Source organism: Rhynchophorus ferrugineus, unplaced genomic scaffold (assembly GCF_030347505.1).
Source record: "Rhynchophorus ferrugineus isolate W39M unplaced genomic scaffold, kcgeb_rfMv2 rfM3, whole genome shotgun sequence".
Taxonomy (NCBI): Eukaryota; Metazoa; Arthropoda; class Insecta; order Coleoptera; family Curculionidae; genus Rhynchophorus; species Rhynchophorus ferrugineus.
Window position 1 is genome coordinate 8,517 of NW_027472582.1, and position 24,600 is coordinate 33,116.

Here is a 24,600-nt window from a genome sequence, read left to right on the forward strand (position 1 = left end):
TAATACAAAAAAAACTGTTAATTCTAAACAGTGGATTTAAAAGTGGCAATGACATGGAAGTAAAATAGATTATTTTATATCCTGTATAATTAATTTTATTCACATATTTGTCATAATTAATGATATTTTTTATATTTTAGATATAAAAGTTTGAATTATATAACTAAGAAACGAATCTTAACGTAATTATCATATTATAATGATTCAGCATAATTTAAATTCTAAATGAAGTGTTACGAAAGGATTTTGTTATTTTAACCATGACAAAGCTATATATCAAACATCAAACAAATTTCAACTTAATCAAACCCTGTTGTTGGGATTTTCGACTTAATTTTTTATCTGCACAACATCTCTTTCCTATCGCAGATCGTACGCATCAACAGTCTCAAAACGAACACGCGACCAGAGAGCTGCATCCTAGAAAAATTGTTACGCGGGCTAGATTCTTGAACATTTTAGTATAATTCATCGTTAACCTTTACTCTATATTATTCCTCCGATCTTTTTTGATGATAGCCGTGGATATCGAAGGATTTGTCTGGCCCGGAACGGATACGGGCGTCTTACTACAGAACGATGTCATCCGGAATTACTACAAACGAATTTTTGATCAGGTAACGTACCTATTACTTTAAAATAACAACTGAATTAATGTGTATTGTATTGTTTACAAAATAACAACTGAATTTAATATCAAATCATATCATTAATGATGACAATATTACAATTATTGTTCGGTTATGAACAATTATAACAAATAAATTATCAGTTTATGTTGTTTTATATAACTATTTTTTTAGATAGATGGTGGGTTTTTTATTAGTTTCTTTTTCATGATACTGTAATATTATATCGATACAAATGTTTAAATCAGTGATAATTTATTCAAAACACGACAACTTTATTATTAACGATTATTTTTAACATAGGCATCGTTGTAACATGTTCTATTTACTATAATGCAGAAACCATTTTAATTTTGAAAGAGCAATTTCGCCACTCGTAGAAAAAAAAATGAATGAATAGAGCTAAGATTAATGTGATCTTGATTCGTCACCCGCTTTGTATGTGGACGCTTTCTTTTCGATGAATCCAACATTATATATTTTTTCATTTTTTAAGAGAATTTAACCGCAGTGCTTATATTAATATGAAATCTAGCTGAAACGCGCCAAGAAATATTACCAATAAAACTGCGGCAACTTAGTATTTAATAGTATGTTATCAATAGTTGCCTCTCTATCGCATTTTACTGGCAAGAAGGAACCCCTATTGTTTTACGGAGTAATTGATAGGTTTAAGTAATTATTATCACTAATATTTTGAAATATAAAATGTTTAACATAACATAATATATCGTATCAGATAAACAATAACCTAAAAGATTGAAATTACTCTTTATATCTAAAAAGTTTATCTAAAATTGAGAAAATCTAAAATTGATAAATTGAAAAAATAATAATAAAAATATTGAAATCGGAGATACTACTTTCATCCACCTTTCGACAAAGAGATGAATCGCATCTCACAAAAATTCCTTGTTTTTGAGGTATTGATAGAAATAAGCAGTATTTACCTTCGTGATCTCTTGTAAAATGCTAAGTGATATTGTTGTAGTAAATCGACAATTTAAAGTTAATATTATTCTATTTTACGTTCTGCATTTTATTTTAACTCTTTATCATTTCGTATTGTCGATAGTTAACTTCATAAACATATTAATGAATAAGGAGAGCAGCTGTAACAGTTTCCAAGATTGGATTCAACCACAGCTATTGATTTAGTATAATTTCGTGTGATTAGTTCTCTCAGCTGTAGCATCAGTAATAATCAAAAAACAAACTGAAGAATGGCGTGATTTGTTTATAAAAAAGAAAATAATGATACGAGGTTTACCTTTTAGTTTTTATTTACTTTTTTATTAATTTATATTTATATATTTTTTATTATTTAGATTTTGATGAATAAATGTTCTTTATCCCAAATCCATAAATGTAAATTTTCTCTATTATTTTATATTCATGCCCTATCATCATATTTAGTTTATGGAGTCAATTTTTCATTTCAGTTAAAATCTCTACACAATTACCCCTCCTTGAACTTCAGTGATTTTATGAATGAATATGACAGGATTGTGTAATTCAACTTAATGCTAATTACGCCATTTTCTGTAAATTTATTAAACTACTTAAATATCTTATAAATTTATTTTTATTACAACTGACATCTAAATAATATAAATCAAAAAAAAATATAAATCAGAGCTTGTTTCAAGAACAACGCACTATTATCTATAAATTATATTACTAAATATTTTTGGACAACAGAATTAGTTATTTAACAAAAATAACAAATTTATAATTGTATGGCGATCCCATATTTATTATAGAACTTGATTTTATGAAAACTAAAAAAACTTGTATGTTTTATGTTTATTTTCAACAACAAAATATTAGTTTATATATATAATAAACAGACTTTGTAAACTGCTCTTACGGCCCAGTAATATTTCGTAAATATTTATGTGTCTATTTATTATTATATAAAACCCTTTTGTTTTTATAGTTGAACCAGCTGATCACAATATTTATTAAGTAATATTTTTAATAACTTTAGACTTTTTAATTTCGAAAATTCTTTGAAATGTATACGAACATTTTATGCGGCTTTTCATCGAGCAACTCCTCCAGTTCACTGACCATGATCATCTTTCCAGAATGTTCATTACCATCTTAAAATCGCGTACCAAACCAATTTTGACATCTTTATATTTACATCCAGGGCTTTGTAGTCACTAAAATAATATATTATCAGACGCTTCTTTTGTATTAAAACAATAAAGTAACTCGTCACTAAACATTATTTCATACCTATTTGATAAGTTCTGATATTTATATTAGCTCTTTAATAAATCAAATAAAAATTAATGTCCTGAATAGACAACGGAATAGTTACTTATATGATCTTTTATAAAACCAAATAATGGAAAAACCTATAATAATAATTAAAAATAACAATATTTTACGCTAAATTCATTTTATGCCATTGTAGCGAATTGAGGCATGTCGAATTTTACATCGTGGAATAACGGTCTACAAAATACCCAGAAATATAATCCCAGATGTTGAACACGGGCGGGGTGCCAATTGGAACACGACACCGAATAGCTGGCGGCAACCCCGAGACGTTTATCTGGGATATTATTGAAGGGTATTTCGGATTCAGTGCTCAACCCTCGTTCGGTTAAGACGTGCCACCATCGACTGCCCAAGCCTCGTCAACAGGTAACTCCGCTGCCATCCTTTTTATCTTTGTATTTTTCTCATTTTTTATATTGTCAATAAATAACGGTCACATCATGTAAACACCACTGTTTTATTTCGTTTTACCTCCATTCACCGAGCCACATCATTTTACCCTAAAGTGGTGACCCCGACGTGATCTTTTGCAAAATTGGGTTGGACTCGTGAATGGAGGGTACGTAGAAAATGGTGTATTTTACGTGACCGTTATATTTTTTTTTGTTTCAAAATTTTAAATATTTTTAATTCGATTCCTTTTCAATTTTACCTTCTAGATTCATTTTCATTTTATTCCGATTAATTTCATTATTTCCAATTCATTTTTTAAAATTTTTTTTTCTCAAAATTTTATTTCACAATCTTTTGGAATATTTTTACGTCACTGCTTAATCATCAGCGTCTCGGCTAAACATTTCTTTCGGCGCTATGTTTAAATCATAATGTCTTCCTTCGCTCGCCGTCTCCGTCATAATGGCAGATATTTTGATTTAAAAGGCTTTGGGCAGCTTCGGTCGGATACCGTCGTTATTTGTTTTTTATGAATTAACCTAACGTATGTGACTACGGATTAGTCACAGAGCAGCTCCAGAAGCTAGGTACCGATTGCAGTCACCGTAGACTCGTTATGTCTTCGCCGAAGTACCAGAATTGCTAACGTCTCGTCGTCGAAGAAAATAAGCTACCACGTCGTCGAACAGTCGATCCTCCCACAGCGTCGATTACGGGAGCCCTGTCTGAAGAATAGCTTGTTTTCAACGTCGTCGATGGACCACATTCAAGTGCCAAAGCGACGATGATGCAACGGTATCTGTAGGACCGGAAGATATCAACAGCCGTACCAGATCACAACCGTTTCGAACTATCATATTTTTTCAGAGCCCAGTTTACACAGCCCTTTTTGTTTGGTATATTTTTTTTTTGTATTTGATATTTTTTGCAAACATTTTTGTATTTTTGTTGAAGTAATTTTATGTAAAATTCTGGCAGGGGAGTATTGTAGCGAATTGAGGCATGTCGAATTTTACATCGTGGAATAACGGTCTACAAAATACCCAGAAATATAATCCCAGATGTTGAACACGGGCGGGGTGCCAATTGGAACACGACACCGAATAGCTGGCGGCAACCCCGAGACGTTTATCTGGGATATTATTGAAGGGTATTTCGGATTCAGTGCTCAACCCTCGTTCGGTTAAGACGTGCCACCATCGACTGCCCAAGCCTCGTCTTCAGGTAACTCCGCTGCCATCTGTTTCATTATTTGTATTTTTTGTATTGTTTTTATTTTGCCAATAAATAACGGTCACATCATGTAAACACCACTGTTTCATTTCGATTTACCTCCATTCACCGAGCCACATCATTTTACCCTAAACCATTAAATAAAATGAAGAGAAAGCACTAAATCTGGCACAAAGTTGGATGACGAAAATTCCTATTTAAATTACAACATATATATCACACATTTTGACAAGTATATTTGAAATATATACTTAAGAGGATTCTGTTCTGAAATATATAATTTAATCAATAATATTCAGGTTTTTTTAATTTTTTTAAATTATCTATCTAAAATTAAATTTCAAAAATAAAAATAATAACATTGACAAATGGGGCTACTAATTCTACCCATCCTGGGAGGAAGAGATGTATCTTTAAATCTATGTAGGATAAGTAAAATTATATGCTACAATATTTATACTTAGTATTAAGTCTATAAACTGGTCATCTATCAATATAATATCCATCTTAGAAGACAAACTTAATATTGTCCCGTGTGGTTTGTAGAAGCATTCTTGTCTATAAAAAATACAACTATTTTTGTATAATGTTGCCTTCATTATGCGTTATTGAGAACATGAAACTGATTTTAAATAATACTTCAGTTGATATAGTTATTTAATAGTTACTTAATCATTTTTAAATACATTATACTAAAAAACAAACTAAGTATGTTTATTCACTACAGAAAACATGTAACCGATTTTATGTTTATCCGTGTTATGCTACGTTTCGCTCGGCACAGTCCAACCCACCTGTGCGCTGGAGCACGTGGTGTTCCGGTCAGGCTATTCGCGACTACCACCCACCACGTTCTTAAATTTTAATCCATTATAAATAGAATAGGCGCTGCGGAAAAAGAAACTTTAACCATATCATACGTTTGAGCTTTTCGTGCGCGCACCACCGTACAAGATCTCTTCGCGTGACTACAGTCGCGGAACATACATAGGTTGAGTCGTGAGGTGCATCGGAGAGGTCGCTCGTTCATCAATTACATCGGGTCACCGGTAACATTCGCGATTTTCGTTTTTAAATTTAGCAATTCGCCGTGGATATCGAGGAGTTTTTGTGGCCCGAAATGGGCGTAGGAGGACTGCTCAAGAACGATACTATTCGGATATATTATCAGCAGCTTTTCAATCAGGTACTTCCTTTACACATTTTAAGAAATAAATAAATAACATTAACAATAACAAAAACAATCTTATTATAACAATATTATTATAAAAATAGTTAATAAAAATTCTTAGACAAAAAAAACAAAAGACCAGTCGGAGAAGGAATAAAATTACTTCTGACTCTGTATATAGGATATATGCGAATTTCGTTTATTGTTCCTTCAAGTCGTATCTACGATAACAATTAAATTAAGCACAGTTATTAGGAAGAGTATTCAGTGTAGTGTAAAAATAAAATAACATTATATTCCAGGAAAACTATGACACATTAGCTAAACCATTATATCAAAAAGGTTAAGTATTATAAAATATTTTTACAAAAATATTGAACCAACTTCAAAAAATAAATAAGGAACTCACTAAAATGTAAAAAATAATCAAACTTAAACCTTTAACACAAAAAAAAGTATGTAAAATAAAATACATACGTAATAATCGTTGTAATAATTAAATAAAAATGAGTTTGAAGTCGGTACCGTGCCCTAATAATTCAATTAAATTAGATTTGATTTGTTCCTTTTTAATTTTGTGTTTATGACAAAATTATATTATTATTTTTGATATGTTTGAGAGCTCGATACCGACTTCAAACTGATTTTCATTTAGTTATTACAACGAGTATTACGTACCTATTTATACGTTACTTTACGTTTATATACCGCAAACTGAATGGCTTCTGCACTGAACAACTTCCGATTTTCCGTCACATCAGCTCAGCAATAACATTATACCCAAATATCTGATTATTATAGATAAAAAATATGTGAAAACATAGTACGCGCCTTTGATTTGAGCCTTTCTATCGATTTCAGAACACAGAGAATATACCAGAAGTTTATATTACATTATTCTGACATAAAAACTAATATCGATCTTAAGATATAACCAACTTTAAGACTAATTCAGTCTGCAACCAAAAATCCCCAGTTGCATTTTATACCGTACGCTTTTAGAACTCTCATTGTAATATATAAGAGCAACGAATACTACTGAACAAAATGACGAACCGATGACCTATGAAGAATTTTGGGGATTTTCCTGATGGCCTGCAGTATATTGAACTTTATAAGGTCTTTAATTAAAACTCACCAAACCTTATTAAGGATTTAGTATAACAAAATTAAATAGTATAGAATGAAAAAAAATTGCACGTGTAACTAATTATATTTTTATCTATATTAATAACTTTATTATTTTAATATTGTTCTTAAAATTTTGTTTCTCTTTTTAATTAATACAATTTTTTATGCATAAAATTGATATATTTTATTGATGTAAACCGACCGGGTTCAACTCTTTTGTTTTAAGTAAATATAGATCAAAAGGCCAGTTAAATCATTTTTAAAATGCTGAAAGCAAAATACGAAAAATGTTTTAAAACCTATTCAAAACGATATTCAATTGATTGTGTATTTTAAGTTTTACTGTAATTTATTTTTATAGAAAATATATTTTTACCAAAAAGTCATTAATTTGTGAAATAATGAATTCTTTAGTTTATTATATAAAAGTTCTATATTTTTAAGAAGAGAATGGAAATAATATTTACAAAACTATAAATAAATGGAACAAAAATAGTGAACAGATACATATTTTTATCAAAGCATTTAGTATAAAATAATTTTCATAAATATTCATTTTATACTTTCTTTTATATCATTGAGACATGAATTGAAGACTTGAGACTAAATATTTTATTTCAGCATTTTCCTGATTATCTCATACAGAATCTTAAATATAAAATAATTATTCATTCATTAACAAAAACATGTTAATTATTTCTAATATAAAGCGGTTTTGTCATCTATGTTATATTTATTACTAACATTTTGAAATGTAATGGTGTTTTATGTTTCAAGATATGTCGTGTTTAATTTTCGCGAATACAATGCGACGCAGACAAGCCACCGATGTAAATAATACTGCTATTTATCTTTAAAATTAATCGCAAAATCTTGTATTCCCTTAATGTTAGAAAAATCATGGATTTTTAATGAAAACCTGTCCACTAGGTCAAACCGAAAATTTTTCATCCGATGGCTTTCAATATTTAATTTCAATTCGTATATAGCATTTAATGGCTATAAAATAGCCATTAAATGCTATATACAGTATAAATAATATATTATAATTAAATATACTATATTTTGAACACCGATATAAACAACAAATTATGTAACAACACATAATAAAATTATAATTGCATATGTGTGCAATTTTAAAACAAAAACATTATGTTAAGTAGATGTAGATATTGAACTCCAAAAATAACAGTAATGCTTAAATAGTTTAAAAAATCCAAACGATCCTATCCAACATTCCATTAAATAAACATATACTATATGTTTTGATAGTATTAATGACACATGACACATGAAAGATTAATGGCATATTATAATAGTAGTTCCTTTTAAAAATAGTTATTTGTCAACATGGAATCAATTATTACTTTGATAATTTTTATCATAGTATTTATTTAGATCCGCTAAATACATTTTTCCTATATTGGGTCTGGAAGAAAAATTCAGGAAGCACATAAACACAGTAACGTAACCACCCAAAATGCTCGTTGAAAAAATGACACATCAAGTTTTATTTAAGTATTTTGGTTGAATAGCTTTTAAAAGATAACCACTTTATTAAGTTTTCAACAAGAAATTGCAAGAGTTCTTCGCAGATAACATCAGAGCTCTACCATAAATATAGCATTTAATGATGAATAATAACGAAATCTATTTGATTTAAAAAATCACTTTTAAATTATAAGCAAGCCATTTCAATTTTATTTTAAAAACTGGTTGATTTATAACAAATTTAATTCATATTACTTATCTCCATATACTGATACATAATATTTCATTGAACTAATTCAATTTTCGCTTTTAGTTCATAAATTTCTAGCTAGCAATCGTGACACCGCTGCTTTTTAAATATTATAATTAAAATTTCTAAATTAAGCATTGAAAAAAAGTTAAATGTAATTACGCCAAAATTACAGTATTTTACATGAATTGGTTTAATACATAAAAGGAAGGCGGTTATTATATTATTTAAATTGAGACTGGTGCTGTTACGCAAATGTAACAGACATATGAATCCTTTCACCTGCTGAGTGGGGTTTTCTGATTTCATATTTTCTCAGGGAAGGGCATATAATCTTATAAGGTATAAGATTTAATTTCAAAATATTTTTTATTACTACTATCCATAATATTCACACTCATACTAGAACATACATTTCAATCACATTACCATTCATCATTCTCTATATCATTCTATCAGCTTTTTCATATTATACAGTAAAAATATGTTCCATTCTTTGAGTCATTTATTCGAATTAACATAACACTCACTAACAACACAACATTATAATACTGAAAGTGCTTTAGTTTATCTTTTAATTATATTTAGTTCAATATTTCTTTATACCAAACGCAATGTTTAAGGCTGTTAGCACCAAATACATATCGCAACTTCTGAAATAAGATCTGGTCTGATTAGTTTGATTAATATTTTAATAAAGGTATATGCTTTTTAATGTACAGTACTCTGTGTTATAGATAATGCTCTATGATTAATTGAACAGTGTTTCAGGATTTTTAAAAACAGCATACTGAATTATAAAAATGTATTCACTATTATTTGTTTTAAACTCGGAACGAATTTTTCATTCTCATTTTAGTAATTAGTTTTTTAGTTTTAAAGAGACATAATTACGTCTGATGCGTCGAAACATGTAACAGAATCAGTTAATAAAATTCGATTTGCGTTGGTACTGGTCGACCATGTCGTCAAATGTCTGCAAACTTTTTAAAAAAATTCATATTAATTAGAGATTATAAGCCAGCAAACGTTGTAAACCAGAAGTAAAAGTTGGTGCGGAAACATTGCGACATACTGGCGTCATAAATTTTGATGACGTGCATTGGATGTTTTATTGGATAGACTATAATATTACTATTAACGGAGAATGATTTATTATATTTATGTATAAAACAGTATAATAAAAATTTTTAAAGGAAGTTTCTGAACTATTTACCAAATGTCTTATTTTAAAATCAGAAATACTCATTTACCTTCAATTTTGATACAACCCTAATAACACAAATTTTATAATTTTGGAACTACGAATAAACTGGGATAACAAATGAATATTTTTTTGTGAATTAATACCATTATATGTGGTAATATTTATGCAGGCATTATTAAATAGAAAATAGTTTTTTAATAATGATTCCAACTAAAATATTAATTCTTAAATGGTCCTAATGATTCAATGTTATTCAACAACACTCAAACTGTTTTTTTTTATTCTCAATATTTTTTTTGATTTTTGGATTTGTAGCCACATAAATAGCAACATATTTAAATCTTGCATAAACACCCAAAACTCCTAACATGTGATCTGTATTATTTCATCGTTATCATCGTTTTCATAGTAACTGGACGAGTTTGAACAATAATTATATGTTGTTAATTCAGAACTGCAAGGCATATTCAAAACACTGTAGTCCTTCGTGGCTTTCTTATGTTCAATCTCGACTACCGATCAAAACTCTTAAAATCTGTTGTAAGTAATTTGAAATACCTCAAGATTAGGAAGATAATTCCGATAGGTATTTCCGATGACATCACGAAGAGGCAAATGAAAAGCTTAAGATCTTGATAGCATGTATATTTCCCACACCAATAATTTATTATTGACTCTGCCAGAATTTATACTTAATCCATAATATCTTCGAAATTTAAAATGCACACTACTATCTAAAAATACGCTTTTCATTTGTATGGATATATACTACAAGGAGCTGAATAGTTCAGAATATTTAACTTATGGGCAAATCAATTATCTTACCAATACAATACCAGGTCATGGTGAGCTGGTTTGTGTTTAATTATAATATTGAACAACATATATAATTACTTTTAAGTAATTATAATTTTGATCAAGAAACTTTAACTATTTGTTATTTTTTATAAAAATAGTTTCACTTGCTGCCACAACTAGCTTGATTTATTCCCATTTTATTTCATATATAATTCGATGGAGATTTTATCGGTGCATCTTATTATATTTTAATATATTCCCTTATAAGGCTAATTGCATTTTTCAATTCAAATAAAGTTGGTCTAAGGGCACATCGTCTAATAACACTCACAAAAAATCAATAATACAACAACCAATAACTGCCTATACCGAAAAACTAACGCCGAAAAATCTCTTTAGGTGCTATTCCGCTATCACTAATTTATTTAACTGAAGAATTTAATTAATTGAAGTTAACATACATAACAAAACATGAGTTACATATACGATATAAAATATTAATACTACAAATTAGCCAGATAAAATCATATATGTGCATTAGTGAACGACCATCAATTATTAAAAAAAGCAATATTTGAATTAGTATATGTATTAGTAATTGATGTGGCTTGTAAAACATAACTTAAGCCAGAGCGAAATATAATGTGCAACAATATATGTATATATTAGCCATTATTGCAAGTCAGGAGGTTGTTCACATTCGATTCCAAACCGCTGATTAATGTTCAATATTCCCGGAGATTTACCTAACCAGTTCGTCGAATTAAAGTCTTTCTATTGTGTTATTTAATGATATTAATTACATTCTGCAACCAAATGAAATATTAAAATTTAAAACTTCTGATGATGGTGTTTTTGTACGTAAACATAGAAGTGTATGTCCTTCTTCATCTTGTTAGTGTAGCATATTTCGAGTATTTAACTCCTCTCAATAATGATTCCCTATTTTACTTTATTTTTTGTCAAATTACAAGATGAGAACTACAGATAATGATTTAAAAGTTAAAAAATTTTAAGAATTGTGACTTTTTTCAGTGATTTAATTTTATTTTCCTGTGTATGTATAAAATTTGATATCAATAAAACTCAGATTAGTATAGTTGGGATCCACCAAAAATTATAGGGTCAAGAATGAGAAGCTCAGCAACAACTTTGTATAATATTAGATATATCGACTTTATAGTCTTGATAAATTCTATATAAAGTAACTAAATCTAATCTAGGATTTTAAATATATTCAGTATATATGTAAATGCTCCTAACGTAAAAAAATCCTTATAATTAACAAATAAACCTATTCCAAACATGAAAACATGAAAATTAGGGCAACACAAAAAAGAATCTTGACAAATTGAAAAAGAGCAATAAGGAAGTGATTGTTTGTTATTAAGAGATAATAACATCAAAATCACGATGACTCCATATAATTTTTTTACAAATGCCGAATATGACATCATTCTAGCGTAGCGGTAGTCTTCTAATTAGTTTTTAAGCTCGCCACAATCAAAATTACGAATCAGATGGGAAACTTCCAGCTGACCGTGGCTCACGATCGAATTAATAACAGCTAGATACATTTGTTTGGATTCATCGTTACATCAAATTAAGTTTAGTGTAGTACAATAACAATGGGAAATTACAAATCTTACAAATAAAATTTTATTTTTTTATATTTAATTTAATGAATTCAATTTTATTTAGATAAATTTTATCACAATCATCATAATCACATAATGTACACTAGGCACATATCACAACACAAAGAGTAAATATATATGGACATTCGTATAATTTAATTCATACAATGAAATTATTGTATATGTATTATATATTGTATATAAGTATTATAATAGCAAGTTTTAAATTACTCAAAAAAATAGATTTTTTAAACAAAACGCGACCAGGTTATTTACGATATTTTTGAAAAATTACTTCATAAACCTACTAATTTTATTCCATTTTAATATATCAATCAATAAGAGACAAATTTAAAATATGTATTATTACATAACAGAAATACTTAAGCTTCGTTACGTGTTTCTTATTCAGCCCTTATAAAGGAAACTTATGAAAGTCTTTATTATATATATATATATATATATATATATATATATATATATATATATATATATATGTTTTTTATATATAATTTTGCAGAAAATTAACAATATCCTGTAACCCTTTGGTACCTGACATAAAGAACATTTTGCATAAAATTTTAGTAAACCCCAAAAATATTCTTGTATCAGCAGTACAAATATACAAAGTTCAAAAATAAAAACATATAGAGTTATATTTACTTTTTATTTTTATTTTATTTTAAATATTTATGTAGAAAATGTTCTGATTTACAAGGTCTAATATTTCATATGCCTGTATACAGTTCCCAGCAATGATGAGTAAAACGGAACAAGGGGTTTGGCTATCATTCAAAGGAGTCGTGATTAAGTTTTTGGTCAATGTGAAACCACCTAACTATACATTTATCGGAGCTAATATATTAGACAAGTTCAGAAAACCCTTCTTGCACGACATTTTAACTTTTTGTTGAAGACCAAATAATATGATGACGACATGATGAAAAGATAATATGATTGATGGAAATATTATACCAAGAACGTTGGAATATCAATATGATGAACGATCTGTGTTGGTTCACAAAGAACAACAAAATAAAGAAATACCTATGCCACAGACTTGAAATGAAAGGGAAAGAAAATATAGACAATTTTTTACTTTTCTAATTAATTGCAAATATTTGTTTCGAATCGATGTCACATATAACTGACATCGAATACGATTTCAGCACCCAAAAATAGTACCCAAAATGTAGGTAAATCGGTTTTAAAAATGTAAAAATATTTCTTTATTGGCCTTTATTATTTCGGCTAGGTGTCAATAAATTCTACATTTATGCCTACAGTAAATATTCAGTTTATATATATACTGATAAAATTTAAACATTATTTAGAAAAGTTTTGCTATGAAGTTTTTGTTTACGCGATACCAGTTAAATTATAGTAGTAGAATTACTATTATCATCTCGGCAAATATTTACACAGTTATCGTATCGTTCTTTGATGGAGACCACATGGAACTAGGTGTGTACATATCAAAGACACGCGTCAAACTAATGTTTTAGGAATTTCCTTCAATCATTTCCATTGCGCAATGTTTGCCAATAAAATTAATGTCACGGTAACGAACTAAAATCAGAGAGAGCTTCGATGTTATCGACTTTTAATACGAAATATGATAAAATTAGCAAGTTAATTTTGCAAAACGCTATTTCCTAATGATTATGATCAGAGCCACTATCACGTGGCAAAAGTGAATCTGGCGCCGTGGTTTTATGTTATTTAATCCTTCTGAGTCATTTTTATTATATTGTTTATAGTTTGTTTGTTTGAAGGTTCACCTGTTAAATTTGTATTAGTTCTTTATTTAAATTAGTTTTTAAACATACTATAAATATTAAATTTAATAGATAATAAACTTATTTTATAGAATCTAATAAAATATGCATACCAATAAATGGATGCCTCTTATTTTGACCATTAGAATAAGATAAGAGAAAGCACCGCTTGGTTTTTTACATCGATATTACATGTCAAAAGTCTATGCCAACAAAACGTTTTAAACTGTGTATCTATAAAATTCTATTTTGCGGTTGTACCAAATACAATGAAAGGTAAATATGAAATTCCATAGCACATAATTATATTCTATGTACTTACAAAATTATAATTCAATAAGTCATTGTTTTTAACAATTTACGCAAAATTGTGGACACCCTATGTATTATTATTAGAACATAATTTATGTTATTTATCACTGTGTGATATTCCACAATATTGTTTTTTGGTATTTTTGATAACCATTTATGTAATCTAAAACTGACGATCTAATTATTAGGACAGACTGAATCTGTATCTAAGTTTTATTTCAATTTAATTTTTTTACATACTATCTCAATATGAAATAACTTAATAAAATTCCAAAACGTATTTTGGTTAATATGTTTTATTTGATATTTATGATCTTTATGAAAAGAAAGTAAAAATATAGTATTTTTATTTTTACTCGTACGTAAATATAAGTATTTTTATACTGACTACCAAACATGGAACTTAAATGATTTGCTATTCATCATAGGTCGTAGGTTAATAGATATGCTGTATAAAAGGAATGACATCATACATGGAACTTTTACAATACAGAGAAATTTCTCCGGTATTTGGATATTGTTTAATTGTTTTCTGATTACGCAGTTCACCATTGGTAATGGCATAATATGTAATCAAATTTCGTGCAATAAAATAATGTTTAACAACAATTTTATAAAAATATTAGTGATAAGAATTTATTTTAAAATTATTAATAGTATTTAATATTTAAAATAGTATTAAAAATTAAAAATATAATTTCGGATTTCAGATTTTTTGTTCAGTCGTATATCTACTAGACGACATGTCTTTAGTGGCTCAGCAAAAATTGGGATATAAGGACTGGGATATTATGATGCATCCACCTTTTGTTCCAGTCTCTGCGAAACCCTCTTAATGGCGCGAAACTGGCTCCAAAGGAGGCTGCGAAAATCACTTGGATCAGTTTATCGCCAACTAATCTTAAAGGTTTTACTGTGACAGAATTATGGAAAAGTGGCATATATGGAATATATGCAATATATTCGATCATCAACACATATATTACTGATTAGTGTTTGAAATGCATATGAATAAATCTATTTAAAAAAATTTTAAAAAGGCTTTTCCCCCAACGTATTAATTATTCAAACCTAACAAATTTATAATATGAAGACAATATGGTGGAGGCACTCTTAAATACAAAAAAAGTTATAAAAATGAACATAAAAAGACAAAAATATGTCATTAAAATTTATGGAGCAAGATGTAAACTGATGATTTAAGGCGATGAATTAAATATTAAAAAATTCAAAGCAGGAAATATGTTGATATATTCGACAGGATTGAAAAAAATCATAATTAAACTTTTATTAAAGTAAATTAAGATACAAATTTATTATATAAGATACAAATCTTAAAGACCATTCTGATGTATATGATACATATTTTATTGTTACACAACGAGAAAACAGCAAAGAGCTTTTACAACATGAAAACGGCCGACTACTTCTTACAATATCCACATAAGCCTATATGTAAATGCTTACGAGTATATATATCGTAAATGGGAATTCCTACCTCACTTATCCTTCATCGGATATTTCACTATATGAGTAACATTATCATTATATCCTTAAAACCTTTAAACTGACAAATCCAAAAGTTAATTTACAATTGTATTTTAGAAATTAGAATGCAACATAACTAACAAACCCAATACTTTATTGTTTGTTTTTATGAATCACTTTTGCAGTCGTATTGTATGTATTAATATATCGCAGTAACCATCGGAATTCGTTACTATTGCCAATGTTTATGTTAATTTAACGGCGCCCTTGTTCGCTACGATTTTATTCCACGCAAAATAGGTCAACAACATCATCCTACCTACTCTGGGAAATTACCAGGAATTTATTAACATACATTAGAAAGAAATACGTTTATTAAGGCGACGAGCTTTTATTATCACTTGTATGAAATATTCCTCACGAACAAAAAACCAGTTTTAGATGTTGTAATAGAGAGATAACTACCTGTTAGTCTATGACTAGTCGACAATATATATTGACGCTATTATTCGAATGTATTTATATTCAATTAAATTATTAATATAACTATTAATATGTACTTAATTTTTAGTTATTTTAACAATAAATATCTAAAAGATGAATTCCATTTTAAACAGTTGTATCTTCTCTATATCTACCGATTAATCAAATTGGATAGTAGTAAACCCATATTTTTCCAAACAAATCAATTTTCGATTAATTTTTTTATATCTTAAGTTGATAATCATAAAATTGAAAAAAAATGGTTCAAAAAGATAATGTCTAGTAAATCAGCGAATGAGATCTTAACTTTCCGCACTTCCTAAAAACACTACAAAAATTTGCTTACAAGCAATTTGAGGTTGATCTACCAAGATATTTTTAAAAATGAACAAAAATGACAACATTTTGGGCAACACAAAAGTTTAAAGACTACTTCAAAATCACAAAGACTACGTTCAATCATACCTAATAGTATTATTATAGTAATATCTGCGAGTTTCAATTAGTTAATAATATTTAAGCGAAGAGAAAGCTTAGCCAGAGATTTCACTCTGACATCCGAGCGAAGAAGAAACTTACTATTGATTCGTTTTGTGTCAGTATTATTTATAACATCTTATATAATAAAATAATGAGAATTGCTATATCAATCCCAAGTGGATTTAAGATTAACTTTTACCATATCCAAAATACAAGAAATTTTGTAAATATATGTTTTTGTAAATTAAAAAATTACAATTGGAATTGATAAAATATATAATATTAAAGTAAAATTATCTTGTCTTAACAACAGTAATATAACTATAACGCTAACTTTCAGTAATCTATGTCCGGGAGATTATTAATTCACAATTTTTATTTTTTCTATGACGATCTTATTGTTAAGAAATTATAAATATAATATTTCTGTAATGAACTGAACTAGCAAGACAAGTCAGTTGGTACTTTCAAGTAAAACCAAATGCGAAGAGAAATTTTACCACGTCCGAAATAAAACTGGCTCATTCACTCTTTGCCTTTGATTTTTATATTAATAGTATAAATAATGTAAGGTAAACAACTAACATAATTCTATATATAGTCACATAAATGTAGCGTTTCCAAATTCAAATTCAAGCGTATTCATATTTCAAAGTGTTGCATATTAAACAAAAATAATTGTAGAAAACTATTTGTACATCAAAATCTATTATATGGAAAAATTTCCAAATGTTTTCCACAGATCCTTAGGCACTACTCTAACCGAAAGCGTAACAAATGATCTGGCTTTATAACAATTTTTTTTTCTTTCTTTGTCATCCAATATATGCAGTTTTCTGCTATGTTCTGCTGTATCTACGTTATATAGGAAATTATCTAATATTTGCACTTGACGTACATTTTCAAAACCCTACAACATAAAGGATTTTATTAAAAACTTAAAATTGAAACTATATTATTAAAAAACAATAGTTTTTTTACATAAAATAAATGCAGGAAGGCCTTACTATACGTATAAGATAGTTAGGAGTTCGAATCCCTTTAGAGCAATGGTATTGTGATTGTCGATAGGCAAGAATGTAAAATCCAATTACAATGAAGCATCCCAAACACGCCAGTAACCAGATTAGAGAGAAGTAACACCGGATGTAATCTGAAATAATCTCTAAGGTGGTTTGTTAGAGCGAGTTGTAGGAGGAGTTGCTAGTGCCGAGATTAAATAATCCAGTCAAGACAAACTGACTAATTATTTCTTAAACTTCTAATTGTGACTAATGTCGCATATTTGTATATATTATTTTTTTCCCAGAAACCCCCATATATATGGAAAATACCCGATTCATGTCTAGTAAAAATATATCCCAAAAGAAAGATCCAAACCGCACGCCACGATTAAAAAGTAATGTAAATCCAAAATTGTTGACGCAAATCAAATCGAATTATACCACATCCAGCGTACTAACCTAACATTATACGAATACTATCTTCTTTATTTATTACCACACTCTTTACAGATTTTACGTCAATTGGCATGAATTGTTTTTTAGAAACACTTTATCTGGAATACATTAAATATATAGTTGGTATGTTTAGTACGCATATGGCTTATCTTTTATATGTACTGTAGAAATAATAAATTACCAAAACAACCTGTAACTTGGAAGCTTTATTCCGAAATTTCGTTATAATGTATTAAATTATTGTATACTTAACGCCAACTACAGCTTTTTCCATTATTCAAGCAGCATTAAGATTCCGTGTTGTATAAGTTCCCATTAACTAGAATAATAACAACGTCTGATCAATATAGAGCGAGGACAGGGCTTCCCCTTAAAGCATTTCTATATAATTTCTGATGAGTTTTTTAAGATGTGACCATGTGTTCATGTTGTAAAATTACTTTATCACATTTTTACCTTTTGTGTTTGTCAACTAAATATCGTACGGATACAAAATCGCTATTACTTGAAGGTTACACATACTTACCGAAGAACTTGATTTTGAACCGAAGGGATTTTTTGTACTGCTAATAATTCGAGGTAGTGCTAAATTAACATAGCCAATACCTTGATCATTCGAAAAATATACGTTATTTATAATAATAAAATTATTAGCAAAATTAATTGGATGAGAAACTAAAAAATGATGAAAATGAGAATTAACTACATTACTTGAAGGAACCTACTTCGTATATCCATGATTTGGAATAATCATAGTCCTAGCTCTTTTAACTCCCATAAATTAAACAGGCTTAAAATAATGCCTGTTCTAGCTGCATTCTCCACACTGTCCTTATTTAGTAATCATTTTTTTATTAAAACTTTATACAATGAAATCGAAATAGATCGTGAGCGAAAAATCACGAAATCGAAGAATTATATGAATTAATTATAATAACGACGAATTTCCAAACAGTTGACAACAGCGTCTAACAATAAGTATCTAAACTATGAAGGAATATAATAATTAAAATCAAAATTAATATAACAGTTTTCATGTTTTAAGAAAATTCATCAGTTAGCTTTCGGCGGCTTCGTACGTCAAAATTGTCCCATATTTAGTTACTGATATGACGACTATTTCCTGGATCTCTCCATTTGTCAATCGAGTATACCAAGATCCAAAATAAGTCATAGGTTAATAGTGGACGCGTGTGTCTAAAAATATTTTGTGAGCGAACCATCCCGTACGCTACGTTGCATGGCATTACGCTACGCTTTTTACTCTACGAAAATCAACAGTTGTTAAGAATTAAGAGTTGAAGCTTATAAAACAGAAAATACTAAAACGCACTTCTAATAAAAGAATGTCTAACGTGATATACCAAAGATCTATGAAACTTTTAATTATTGCAAGTTGTTCAATTTTCATTCTAAATGGAATCGCATACAATCTACTGAACATTACCATTATTAAATTATCTTATGAAAATAAGTTAAAATAAAAATATTAAATAAAAAGATATTTTATTTCATTAACCATATATTTTTCTTATTTTTGAAAACAGAGCTAAAACAATGACAGAAAATGTCAGTGAAAGTGTACATCTCATTCTCGTAACTTTATGACTCCATGTGGTTGCCTGTTTATATTGTTAAATTAGACAGAAGTTGTTTATATTAAAATTCAACGAGTTAATTGAACATAAGATATTAATATATTTATGACTAAATTATTACTTAAATCATGCTCGTAACATTACCATAATTTAAACAAACACCATCTTTCTAACCTGCTCAATTATTTTTATAGAAACTGATTTGAACAACTAGATCACCTAGATTATATAATTCAATCAATAAAACATACAAAGAACCTTGCTATTATTTTTAATTTATATTTAAACCTCGATAACAAATATTTTAGAAAATTTACCCTTGATAAACATTTTATCTCTATTTATAGAGTTAATTATTATTGGATATCATTAGTTCTTGTATTCAGTATATATAATATCCAATATTTTACTTAGATTTAAACCTTCATTTCTTTTTTAAACGTTGTAATACAATTCAGTAACAGTAAGTTGTATTTAGTGAATTGTGTTTATTATGTTAATTAAGTATTTGAAAAAAAGCGGAAAATGATTTACATTTTAAAAACAATTTCAAACCAGTACGATACATGTTTCTTTACATTAAATCTGGAAAAACGTTCATAACATTTTCATGGATAAATAGCATCAATTACGAATAACCCATACCTCATCATCGCAAGTTATTCTAGAAAATATTTCAAATAAATTAATTTTCATTTAGTCTCAGAAGTTAATTTAAAATTAAAATATTCTACACATCAATAAAAAAGTTATAATGATCATATGTCTTAAATCAGCCCTATCCATGTTAATATTATATTAGCTTCCCATTCTCTTCATTCAGTTGACAGAAATATTATGCCAAGCTTGCCAAGGATTTGGCGAAACATTTCAAACGTCATTTAACTTTCCTCATGACATCATAATTCAATGAAATTAAATCAAGGTACAAGCCTTTCTTATTACGTCGACTTTGAACTTGATGTAAGAACTAATCTTACCATATTAAAATGCGGGATATTCTATAATATTTTCAGATCTAGCTAGACATTGGTAAAAAGAAGAATTGAAATCACAATAATGTTACACTTATAGTGATAATATTAAAACAGTTCGTGCTATCTAACTCATAGTGTCTAACTCTAGCCATAGAGTGGAACAACCAAACAAAATATATTTTGTTAGTAATAAAGACAAGGACTGCTACGACAAATAGGAATTGAAACATAATTGTAAATATATCCCGTTGGCAAAAAACCTTTTAAATGGTCAGAACAACAACAATGTTGTTGCGAATCGAATAAAAACGTAAAAACAAAAGGATTAGCCATAGTTAGAGGTCGATAGTTAGTTTTCGTCCTTAGTTAATATTCAAAGTTTTAACCAATTATTATTTACATTGGAATGCAGAGGCGGACAATCATTTGTAAAAACAAAACGTGAATACCTGTACAGGGTTTTTTCTATAAAAGGCAAAAGTTAGCAAATAGCATAATACGTACTAAAAACTATATATGAAACCAGAAATAATCATTATAAGATGTAGAAAATGTTGGGAAATCAAAAATATGTTTTTATAAAATTATATATAAATCTATTTATAGCTGAAGACTGATGTCAACTGTATCAAAGACTCATTGTGTGTTTTTAAGAATCTTTAGAGTATTTTCTATTATATAACTTACTCGATCCGATAAAAGAAAAAAAACCTTTCTTTTGTTTAAAATGGCTACTCTATAGGTTAGCCATTCTTATTTTTTTACTTTACTAAATCCCTTCAAAAATATATGATATAATATAATTTGGATGCAAAACGTATTTTACACATTACAATTGTTAAATACTAAAATTCCATCACAATTGTTTATTAAAAAAAACATTGTTAGTAACTTTTCACGGTATTCTATTTTCATAATAATTTAGTTAATGAAGTTTTTAATATATTAAATTATTTGCATAGCTTGTGAGTAATTTTGTAATTAACTAATTAATAGATATAGTGATGTCCATTAATTTTATTTTATTGTCTATACTACAAGATGATTCATTAGTATTAAAGCATTGCCCACATCATCTATTAAAATAAGTAACATTTGATCTTGTGGTAGCATTATAGTTTCATCGATTTATTAATCTCCTTGATTAATGGCTCTATAAGTTGCTAATGATATATTGAATATATTGTTTGCCTCTATTACGTTAAAACTGTAGAAAATATTTTTCATATAATTTAATCAGAAATTACATTTCCAACATATGTTTTTGCCACAGTACAGATTTTTGTAATAGGTAGATTATTAGAAGAAATATATTGTTGCAAAATTGTTTGATATTTTTTCCTATCACATCAAGTACTAGAATGATGAATATATAACTAATAATCACGTATTTTGTGGTCTCGTTTTAAATATCATATAAAAACACTGTATAGCATAGTGATTTCCCATAAAATTGATATGTGACTAATGCACATAGACGCCTGTATGTTTAGATGTAAATTTCAATTATACTCATATATAAGGATTATAACAAAGAAGTTTAGCATGAATGACAATCTAAAAATGTTTACTAATGTCCTGGAGAGCAACTGTAATATGGAATAAGCCTTTCGAGCAACCTCTATACCATTTAAATTTAGCGGTATGAAAATAAGCTTTGTTTTATTAAACAAGAATGAAAGAATTTCCATTAATAATCTTTTCGACGTCATTTTTCGTTTTTTTATAAGTTTAAAACTTTAAGTACATCATATGATAAAACTACATAAAGAGAAACTTATCGAGTGTTTCTAAAAGACCTGTAAGGAAACAAATATTATGTATTTCAATTCAATTTGATAACTTCTACACTCACTTTCTTTATATGTAAACTTTTGTATTAATTACTACTTATGTTAAACTGTTAAAATTATTATTTTCGCTAAAATTTCCTGCCTTCCCTTTTTGAACAAAACGGGAATATGGAGAGAGGTGAAATTTACCATGGTTAAAGCTTATACGGAGAAAGAGATTATAGCCTATTTCTATGTAATATATGCCACTAATAAGTAAAATCCTAAACCATTAATATCTGTGAAATCGTTGTCAAATATTAAAACAAATATTTTAGACCATATTTTTTTCGGAACTGCCAACTCTCACTTTTATACTGTTGGTATCGATGTCGTTTTTGCTGAACGTATATAGATGAGGGATGTGTTTATGTAAAATCTGGTAGCGCTGTACCACAAGATGCCCGAAATGCAATTTTAAATCAGAAAACAAATCCGTACGTTTTATATTTAAATCGAAAAGAGAATGGGTTTGTGACATTATTATGCGTTGTTATTTAATATTGACCTATATTATTTAAGATTTTCTATTACTTTTGGCTATTCCTATATAATTTGAACTATTAAATAGTGATGGTATGTCGGAATAGAAATCTAATTAAAATAATATAACATAAAGTTACATTGTACATTTTTTGTAGTGATAACATATGTAAGAAAAAAATATGTATCCACATTACCGGAAATTATCTTTAGCTGTAAAACAAACACATGGCATATTCACAACATTTCACCTTAATATACAGTAACAAAATTCAAGAATCGCTGTTCTCTGTATTCACAAGATATTTGGATTTTAGCAAGCAGCTTTTTCCGAGGCCAGAAGGTACGACACAAGATTGCGGCTAATCGTCGTCAGTAGCGAGATTTGAATCGACAAATTCTACATCCAACAATTCCATATCCTGCGACAATTTGTGTCTTCTGTCTTTATGTTAACCACCTATAAAAGATCTTTAAATACCAACGAAGAGAGGAGAATTCTATTGATATTATAGTAATAGTATTACAGAGAAACATAATTTTATTTGAATTGTTCTCATCTTATTTCCTGTTATAACATTTAGTAGAGTGATGAAAATATCGCTAGTAACCATAGATACATGTTGTGGTTTTCATGTATATATTTCATTCAGTCTATATCAACATTTAAGTATCGTACAGGATCACTGTAAAACATAGTGATTTCCCACGCAATTCGTATATGACTAATGCTAATACGAATTTCGGTTTCACTTGCATAACTTTTATCAACGAAAATGAGAATGTTTAGTCTTTCGAGCGCTTTACATATTAATTCAAATACATATACAAGTTTTTTATAACAGGGTAGCTAGATCGTTTTGATCAGGAAAAATGATATAACATTACAAAAATATTAGTTACAACATTCGTGATATTTACAATACAACATTTTTAGAACAGGTTTAATACTGTTACGGGAAGCTAAAGCGCACAAGTGAAGATGTGATTTTGAACATTAATAAAACGGAATAAAAGTTTAAGAATTACATGGCTTGGTAAATGGAAGTAGGACGAAATAAAAATTATGGTGACATGATGTGACCGTTATTTATTGATGTTACAAAAATATAGAAAACACAAATAAATAAGATGACTACAAATATAGATTGTACAAAATTGACAAAGAGTTATTTAACAATTTAATTTTCATTTAAAATTATTGTTTCTTGTCATCTTGGGATTTAAGAAAAATAAAAAAGGGCTGTTTTTTATATAGGATTGGCGAAAAGTAATATCAGTTTTTACTATTAGGTTTTAAAATCGCATATATCAGTAATGCTGATTGAGCGAGGCCATAAAATAAAGTATTTAAAAAGTAACATCCCGTAGAACATTCTAAAAATGAAGGTAGTATCATGTTTACTTATTCAAATGTTATTAATCTTCGAAAATGGGAATTTCAGAATGCCAGAAGGTTTTTTTTCTGGAACTCTCG

General features: G+C 28.1%; 1 protein-coding gene across 2 annotated transcripts in view; it reads left to right on the forward strand.

The window, feature by feature from the left end:
* Nucleotides 1–388: 388 nt before the first annotated feature.
* Nucleotides 389–24,600, forward strand: part of LOC143194145 (protein rhomboid) — a 38,617-nt gene continuing 14,405 nt past the window's right edge. Inside the window, exon 1 of one of the 2 annotated variants that reach the window (XM_076400727.1) lies at nucleotides 389–617. In XM_076400727.1, the coding sequence (XP_076256842.1) occupies nucleotides 513–617 (105 nt within the window). In that variant the 5' untranslated portion in view covers nucleotides 389–512. Of the gene's footprint in view, nucleotides 618–5,513; nucleotides 5,734–24,600 lie in introns of those variants that run through there. The other variant, XM_076400729.1, reaches the window with a different exon arrangement.